The 9,696-nt window shown below is 37.3% G+C and overlaps 1 protein-coding gene across 1 annotated transcript; it reads left to right on the top strand.

Moving 5' to 3' along the window:
- Window positions 1-1,345: 1,345 nt before the first annotated feature.
- LOC101268569 (uncharacterized) lies at window positions 1,346-5,338 on the top strand. Its single transcript, XM_004238589.5, has 8 exons — window positions 1,346-1,996; window positions 2,088-2,182; window positions 2,412-2,515; window positions 2,719-2,819; window positions 2,902-3,005; window positions 3,859-4,296; window positions 4,388-4,519; window positions 4,877-5,338. The coding sequence occupies exons 1-8, from the start codon at window positions 1,742-1,744 to the stop codon at window positions 5,028-5,030; spliced, it is 1,383 nt and encodes a 460-aa protein (XP_004238637.1). The 5' UTR covers window positions 1,346-1,741; the 3' UTR covers window positions 5,031-5,338.
- Window positions 5,339-9,696: the final 4,358 nt, after the last annotated feature.

Raw genomic sequence — 9,696 nt, 5'->3', positions numbered from 1 at the left:
TTTTGCGAGAGGCACAAGTAGTGTCAGTTGTATGAGGGGCTTCTCAGCTGACATTTGTGTATGTGGGTCCCTTCAACTGACAATTTACAGTTCATTTCCTCACTTTTTCTTATTCATTTGTAATGTTTTCTTTCTAATGCATTTCTTAAAAACTTCTAATGTAATTTTAAGTGAAACGAATTTTGGGACATGCCCACAAATATCTAGTATATTTATTTTAAACTCTATGTCATTTATTTTTTAAAAAAATAAAGTAATGTATTGAAAAAATTTAATTTAATTTTTTGGATGAAATTGAAGAAATCAAAGTTAGTGATATTAAAAGAATCTTAAACTTTTGTTTCTTTATTACATAAATTCACTTTTAAATTTTATATAATAACATATAGAAAGTATCTCGTTATATTTGAAAGAATTCATTATAATAATAATTAAATCTTTAATTCTTTATATAAAAAATGTTTGAAAGAATTCATTAGATTTCTTTAGGCAATGCATACATTTTTTTGGAGGATGTTGTATATAGTTTGATCAATTTTTTTATATTATCATATAATTTGTTGAAAAAGGGGGGACAAAAATAGAATATATGAAAGATATGACAAAAACAAAGGGATGAAAATTGGCTTATTGATTTGATTTCAACATTTGAAAAAATTAATTTAATTTCTATTAATAAAATATTTTTTTTAAAATCAAATCACAAATAGACCTATAAAAATATTAAATTCAAGCTTTTGACGAAAGAAAATACTTAGTAAAAGTTATAGTAAAGATTTTAGTGCGGTTGATTGGTTGCTTGTATTCACCTTCGACCTCCATATTACAATCCCCTCCCTATTTCCCTTTCCCGTATCTTCAATTTTTTCTTTTTTTTAAAATTAAAATAATTCAAAGGCATCTTTGAAAAGAAAAAATAAAAAATACTTTCTCCATCATTTTTTTCGTTGTCAGATTTTAACTTGATACCATCTATTAAAAAATTAATGATTGATATAGTGATTTTAATATGTTACACATATTAATTGATAAAGTTTTAAATATAATTACTTAGTATATTTTTCAAAGACATAAACTCAATATTAATTAATATGAGAAACTTTCTTGATTTGTTAAAAATGATAAATAAAAATTAATATGAAAAACTTTCTTGATTTATTAAAAATGATGATAAAAAAATTAAATTAAAAAAAAAAAGGAGTATAAAATTAAAAAAGATAAGGATTTCTGAATAGTTGAAAGAAAGAGAAAGGTTTTAGTCTATTTTTCAAAAGTGAAACTTATAGTCCACTTGGCAAAATATGAGAGGACCTCACATAAGTATCGTCTGCCACATAATACTTGTGCCTCAGACAAAATTCAAAATTGAGGCTTGGATTGGTCACTTTTGTTATGACATTGTTGATGGTGGGCAATGAGAAAATTGTGGGAAACTATCCTTCAAAGTCTTGAATTTTCCTCTTCATCTCTACAAAGCCTAAGGACCCCCACACCGTTTAGGAGGCTTTAACTTGAAAAAAACATCTCTTGATTGCCTCCCTTCTTCTTCATAGATAAAAATTGAATCTTTTTTCTTTGTTATTTTGCACACACCCTTTTGGGGTTTAATCATTTGATGAAATTCTTGTTGTAAAGATTGTTGTTTCTGTTTTCTTGAAGAAGGGAGTTTGTTGTTGTTGTTTTTAATAAAAGAAGATTACTTTTTTTTTTTTCATTTTGTGTTACAATTAGAGGAAGAAAAATGATAGTTAGGTGGTGGATAACAACACTGCAATTGACAGAGCTGTTTGTGAGTTCGTTGGTTCATTTGGTTTATGGGTTTTACATATTCAGCTCAGCTGTGGCTGGTGACCTTTCTCAGGCTTTAAGCGATTGTTTTTACAAGAATAGTGTGGAGGTTAGCTTGAAATCAGAGGATTCAAAAGAGAATCTAACAAGTACAAAAGATCTGCCTCCCATTGTGTTGGTTCATGGAATCTTTGGTTTTGGAAAAGGGGTATTTTCTTTTCCTCAATTTAACTCATCTTACGGTAAAAGATTCAATTTTTTTATATCTAAAATGGTGTTGGAATTGTGATGATTTGTAGAGATTAGGTGGGCTTTCCTATTTTGCTGGTGCAGAGAAGAAGGATGATAGGGTTCTTGTGCCTGATTTGGGGTCGCTAACTAGCGTATATGATAGGTGGGTTAATGCAGCATAGCATATGTTGTTCGGATTCTTCAAAAATATCAACGGGTGTGTCTAGGATTCTCCAAAACTAGTTTATTTTTGGAGAATTCAGGTATGGGTGCAGCATTGAAAGTGAAGAATATGTGTAACTTAGGATGTAACCTGAAATGCTTGTTATTCTTCTTTTTGGCATGTTGTTCTTGTTTTCTGTGTGCAGAATTTGATGGAATTTAGGTTTCAGGGCCCGTGAGTTGTTTTATTATTTGAAAGGAGGGCAGGTTGACTATGGGGAAGAACACAGTAAAGCTTGTGGGCATTCCCAATTTGGAAGAATTTATGAACAAGGTTGAACTTTTTGGCTTCTCTCCTTAGTTTCAATTCTATGTTGCTCGGACTCTCTAAATATGTTGTCACACCCGTCGGATCCTTCAAAACTTTTAAATAATCCGACACGACATTTTTGAAGAGTCTGAGCAATGTAGAGGTTCGTTGCAGTTCAATGTTTTGTGAATGGTTAATTTATTCTTTTCTAGTGTCTATTTAAGCAGGGCATTATCCAGAATGGGATGAACATCACCCTATTCATTTTGTTGGGCATTCGGCTGGAGCACAGGTTGTTCGAGTTTTGCAACAAATGCTAGCTGATAAGGTTAGTCTTCTTATAATCAATTCATGGATTTTGATAATTTGGAAGAAGTTCTGTGTTAATTTTAAGCTTATTGTGATTGTAGGCGTTTAAGTGTTATGAGAACACTTGCGAAAACTGGGTCTTAAGCGTCACAGCATTGTCTGGAGCATTCAATGGTACTACAAGAACCTACTTTGATGGAATGAAGTAGGTTTCTGATGTCTTATTATTCTGTAGTTCAAATATATTTGATATCTTATTGTCTTATAGATAACTAGTAAGTTCTACCTTGGCTGTTTACTATATCAATATATGCTAACAACAACAAACTTAGCGTAATTCCAAAGATGAGATCTGGGGAGAGTAGAGTGTACCTAAACCTTACCTTGGTTAAGGTAGAGAGTTTGTTTTCGATAAACTCTCGTCTCAACGGAAGATGTAAAATTAAGCAGTAGCAATAAGCAGAAATAACAATAACATAGTATAATATTCAAACGATAAAGAAACAACAAGTTATTAAAATCTAAGAACACAAAAAAGCAAGAATAAAGTAATACTCCTGAATGGGAAAGAAATACACCCGACTACCTACTAACCTTATATTCTTATGCGACCTTCACACCCTTCTATTAAGGGTCATGTTCTCCGTGAGCAGACGTTGCGTCATGCACTTGAAACTTCCTTTCTTGGGGATAACCTGTGAGTCAAGCCTCGCATCCACATCTCGCTTCATGGGTTACATCACTTAAGCTATTGGTGTCATTTCCTGGATTTAGTAGTGAACTTAGAGCCTTAAATGATATTATCAGACACCACTTCAGGTGTTATTCAATGGATTCAACCTGTATTTGTCCTATCAGTATTACATAGCGATAATATAAAGGTTTTAGACTTAACTGTTTTGTTAAATCCACTTTCAATTTGTTGTACCATTCTACTTTGTTTGGTTATGAAAGCATTGCTGTCATCTATTTGTAACATTTATTTTGAAGTTATATGTTCACATTTATGATTTGTCGAAATCTTGAGTCTTTACTTAATTGACTGATTTCATTTACAGTCCTGAAGATGGAAAGTCCTTGAGGCATGTGTCTTTGCTTCAGCTTTGCCGCATTGGAGTAATAATTTATGATTGGTTTGACATTCCTTGGCTAAAGAACTATTACAACTTTGGGTTTGACCATTTCAACATATCCTTCAGAAAAATTGGAATATGGGGTCTCATTGATTGCCTCTTAGGAAATGCTGGTCCATTTGCTTCAGGGGATTGGATACTTCCAGATCTTACCCTCCAGGGGTCGATCAAGTTGAACAACCTCTTGCATACGTTTCCTAGTACGTACTACTTCAGCTATGCTACCAAGCGTACCAACAAAGTCATGGGTATAACAGTCCCTTCTGGCATACTAGGGATACATCCTCTGCTGTTCATTAGAATCTTGCAAATGAGCCTATGGCGCCATCCTCCAGATGTCCCTCCCCCATATAAGGGCTATAGGTCTGCTTTTTTGCTGCCAAATAACAATTCCTATACAAATGATACGTAATTTCATCATCTCACTGCTTTTGATTCCATCTAATTCTTGCAGGGATGAGGATTGGTGGGACAATGATGGTGCACTCAACACTATATCTATGACACATCCTCGTTTCCCAGTTGAGCACCCAAGTCAACTCGTTGTTAAAGATTCTGATTGCCAGCCTTTTCTACCTGGCATCTGGTAGGCAACGAGTCTTAATCTTCTGCTATTATATTTGCTTTTCGATGCTTGCAATTGGATATCTGCACCTTTACGTTGCTGTTTTTTCTCTAATATGTTTCTCTCTTAACCCCATCAAAAGATACGTCTTGGAAACTATGACTTTGATGTTTATTTAATCAGGAGTTCTTAGGTTCATACCAATTATCTTTGAGATATGGAAAACCTTCGACTTGCTTCGTAACAACTATTGAACATACTTGTGTATTTGTTTGACATATCGGATACTTGAGATTTCTATTGTGTGTAGTTGTTGTTGAATAAAACTACACGTATTAGCGATGCTTTAGTACTAACATTTCCTTTTACTGGAATCAGGTACTATAAGATTGTCGAAGGTGATCACATTCTTTTCATTGTGAATCGTGAAAGAGCTGGAGTTCAATTTGATTTGATCTACGACAGCATATTTGAGCGTTGCAGGAAGCATGCCTTCAGAAATAATCCGACAATGCCAAACCATATAATTTAATAGTTAGCAAAGATGTTGCTCTTACTAATGCACTACATATTCTTAAGAGAGTAGAGGTTAAAGAAAAGGGAATCTGTGATTTATAAATACTATTCTGGCGCTTCTTGCCTCTTTTATTCATCAGACAAAAAAACTTTCTTCCCTTTGAAATGTAAATCTGAATAGGCTTGCAGAGGAAAAACTATTTAGGGTCTAGGCTTGCAGAGCAGAAATGTGAATTGAGGAGACATGGCTCACTGGTCTCTTGTATTATTGAAAACATAAAGAGAGATTTTCAGAATAGTATATTAGAGAGGTTTCTGTTTTAACTATGTGGTTATCTGCAACATTTCAAACTTTTACATATTAAGCAAATGCAATCCACTCTAGATTAGGATTTGACGTTTTAGTTAATACTTGCGGTTATGCTTGTAAGTGGTTATTTTTTCTGATTGTATCATGTTAAGATTCTAGTAGTTCTAGATCTTAGGTTCAGATTATCGCGTATTAGGTTATTCTTCCCACTTGTAATATCCTTGGGGGGATAAAATTACTTGGTATTTGTTGTTGGTGGGAAATTAAAAGTATCTTGTGAAATTAGTTGAGTTGTGCAAAAGTTTACTCGAACACCATAGTTAGTAAAAAAGAAAAAAAAGAAAAGATTCTAGTAGTTTTATCATTATGTTGCTTCTGGAAGCTCACTGAACACAAGATTTGATCACTATACAACTAGTATTCTGTGGAATAACTTGATGTTGAAGCAGGAATGGATACATCCTTAATCCTAGTACTTTGTTACTGCACTTATTAGTTACACGTTTGTATCCAGACATTTGATTTGTTTATCACCCAAGTACAAGTAAGTAATAATTAAAAATTAAATGGAGCGACTATTTGTGGGATTGTCGGCTTCTTCATGTGAGTGACCTTGAATTACTCTTTCTGAAATATTAACCTACTTAATTCTTTTCTCGCAAACAAAAGCATAGAATATTTAAAAAATGTTTAAGTACAATAATAATAATAGATCACTAAGCATTAAGAAATTAAAATTTTAAAAATGTATTGTATATGGACTAATCATGTCATATATCTTTCATGAAGCTGAATATAAACTTTCTATGACAATCACACTTATTAAATTTATTTCTATGAAAATTACACTTATAGCGAGAATGTCTACAAAATTTACAAAATTAGACTATAGTGCTTGTTCTTTAGTAATTAGTCACATGGTTCTTGGTACATGTTAGATCTATTAATTGTAACCTGAATCATAATTCTTTTTCTTTTGTTTGATTTTGAATTCGAGATTTTACTATTATTAACCTATTTCATTGACATTATATTTATAGATAATTAATATTTTATCAAATATTTAGTCAATGATGTTTTTACAAATGTATTCTATTACTAATTAAATTGAAATATAATTTATTAGAAAATTATATGTTTGACGTCGAAATCCGGATCACCCAAAAAATGGTTTGCTATAGCACACGAAAATCGTCGAAATGAGGGGTATGCTCGCTTCGGGGTTCGTTTGACCTTCAAAATAGGTCGGAAGGGCCGTGAGGGCCAACCGGATGCATAAGCAAGGTCTTGACGGACGTCCACAAAAAAATTTGGCATTTTTGACTTCGGAATCCGGATCACCCAAAAAATGTTTGCTATAGCACACGAAAATCGTCGAAATGAGGGGTATGCTCGCTTCGGGGCTCGTTTGACCTTCAAAATGGGTCGGAAGGGCCGTGAGGGCCAACCGGATGCATAGACAAGGTCTTGACGGACGTCCACAAAAAAATTTGGCATTTTTGACGTCGGAATCCGAATCACCCAAAAAATGGTTTGCTATAGCACACGAAAATCGTCGAAATGAGGCGTATTCTCGTTTCGGAGCTCGTTTAACCTTCAAAATGGGTCGGAAGGGCCGTGAGGGCCAACCGGATGCATAGACAAGGTCTTGATGGACGTCCACAAAAAAATTTGGCATTTTTGACTTCGGAATTCGGATCACCCAAAAAATGGTTTGCTATAGCACACGAAAATCGTCGAAATGAGGCGCATGCTCTCTCCGGGGCTCGTTTGACCTTCAAAATGGGTTGAAAGGGCCGTGAGGGCCAATCGGATGCATAGACAAGGTCTTGACTAACGTCCACAAAAAAATTTGGCATTTTTGATGTCGGAATCCGGATCACTCAAAAAATGGTTTGCTATAGCACACGAAAATCGTCGAAATGAGGGGTATGCTCACTTCAGGGCTTGTTTGACCTTCAAAATGGGTCGGAAGGGCCGTGAGGGCCAACCGGATGCATAGACAAGGTCTTGACGGACGTCCACAAAAAAGTTTGGCATTTTTGACGTCGGAATCCGGATCACCCAAAAAATGGTTTGCAATAGCACACGAAAATTGTCGAAATGAGGGGTATGCTCACTTCAGGGCTCGTTTGAACTTCAAAATGGGTCGGAAGGTCCGTGAGGGCCAACCGAATGCATAGACAAGGTCTTAACGGACGTCCACAAAAATTGTTGGCATTTTTGACGTCGAAATCCAGATCACCCAAAAAATGGTTTGCTAGAGCACACGAAAATCGTCGAAATGAGGGGTATGCTCGCTTCAGGCTCGTTTGACCTTCAAAATGGGTCGGAAGGGCCGTGAGGGCCAACCGGATGCATAGACAAGGTCTTGACGGACGTCCACAAAATTCTTTGGCATTTTTGACGTCGGAATCCGGATCACCCAAAAAATGGTTTGCTATAGCACACGAAAATCGTCGAAATGAGGCGTATGCTCGCTTCGGGGCTCGTTTAACCGTCAAAATGGGTCGGAAGGGCCATGAGGTCCAACCGAATGCATAGACAAGGTCTTGACGGACGTCTAAAAAAAATTTGGCATTTTTGACGTCGGAATCCGGATCACCCAAAAATGGTTTGCTATAACCCACGAAAATCGTCGATATGAAGGGTATGCTCACTTCGGGCTCGTTTGACCTTTAAATGGGTCGGAAGGGCCGTGAGGGCCAACCGGATGCATAGACAAGGTCTTGAAAGACGTCCACCATAAAAATTGGCATTTTTGACGTCGAAATCCGGATCACCCAAAAAATGGACTTCTATAGCATACGAAAATCATCGAAATGAAGCGTATGCTTGCTTCGAGGCTCGGTTGACCTTCAAAATGGGTCGAAAGGGCCGTTAGGGCCAACCGGATGCATAGACAAGGTCTTGACGGACGTACACAAAAAAATTTGGCATTTTTGACGTCGAAATACGGATCACCCAAAAAATGGTTCGCTATAGCACACGAAAATCGTCAAAATGAGGGGTATGCTAGCTTCGGGGCTCGTTTGACCTTCAAAATGGGTCAGAAGGGCCGTGAGGGCAAACCGGATGCATAGACAAGGTCTTGACCGACGTCCAAAAAATGTTTTGGCATTTTTAACGTCATAGTCCGGATCACCCAAAAAATGGTTTGCCATAGCACACGAAAATCGTCGAAATGAGGGGTATGCTCGTTGCGGGGCTCGTTTGACCTTCAAAATGGGTCGGAAGGGCCGTGAGGGCCAACCGGATGCATAGAAAAGGCCTTGACGGAAGTCCACAAAATTTTTTTGGCATTTTTGACGTCGGAATCCGGATCACCAAAAAAATGGTATGATATACCACACGAAAATCGTTGAAATGAGGGGTATGCTCGCTTCGGGGCTCGTTTGACTTCAAAATGGGTCGGAAGGGCCGTGAGATCCAACCGGATGCATAGACAAGGTCTTGACGGACGTCCACAAAAAAATTTGGCATTTTTGACGTCGGAATCCGGATCACCCAAAAATGGTTTGCTATAGCACACGAAAATCGTCGATATGAGGGGTATGCTCGCTTCGGGCTCATTTGACCTTCAAAATGGGTCGAAAGGGCCGTGAGGGCCAACCGGATGCATAGACAAGGTCTTGACGGACGTCCACAAAAAAATTTGGCATTTTTGACGTCGGAATTCGGATCACCCAAAAAATGTTTTGCTATAGCACACGAAAATCGTCGAAATGAGGCGTATGCTCGCTTCGGGGCTCGGTTGACCTTCAAAATCAGTCGGAAGGGCCGTGAGAGCCAACCGGATGCATAGACAAGGACTTGACGGACGTACACAAAATAATTTGGCATTTTTGACGTCGAAATCCGGATCACCCAAAAAATGGTTTGCTATAGCACACTAAAATCATCGAAATAAGGGGTATGCTCGCTTCGGGGCTCGTTTGACCTTCAAAATGGGTCGGAAGGGCCGTGAGGGCTAATCGGATGCATAGACAAGGTCTTGACGGACGTCCAAATTTTTTTTTTGGCATTTTTGAAGTCGGAATCCGGATCACCCAAAAAATGGTTTGCTATAGCACACGAAAATCGTCGAAATGAGGGGTATGCTCGCTTCAGGGCTCGTTTGATCTTCAAAATGGGTCGGAAGGTCCGTGATGGCCAACCGGATGCATAGACAAGGTCTTGACGGACGTCCACAAAAAAATTTGGCAATTTTGACATCGGAATCCGGATCACCCAAAAAATGGTTTGCTATAGCACACGAAAATTGTCGAAATGAGGGGTATGCTCGCTTCGGGGCTCGTGTAACCTTCAAAATGGGTCGGAAGGGCCGTGAGGCCCAACCGGATGCATATAGAAGGTCTTGATGGACGTCCAC

The sequence above is a fragment of the Solanum lycopersicum genome, chromosome 5 (genome assembly GCF_036512215.1).
Source record: "Solanum lycopersicum chromosome 5, SLM_r2.1".
Classification (NCBI taxonomy): Eukaryota; Viridiplantae; Streptophyta; class Magnoliopsida; order Solanales; family Solanaceae; genus Solanum; species Solanum lycopersicum.
Note: the sequence above shows the minus strand (reverse complement) of the source record. Positions and strands in the feature narration are given on the sequence as shown.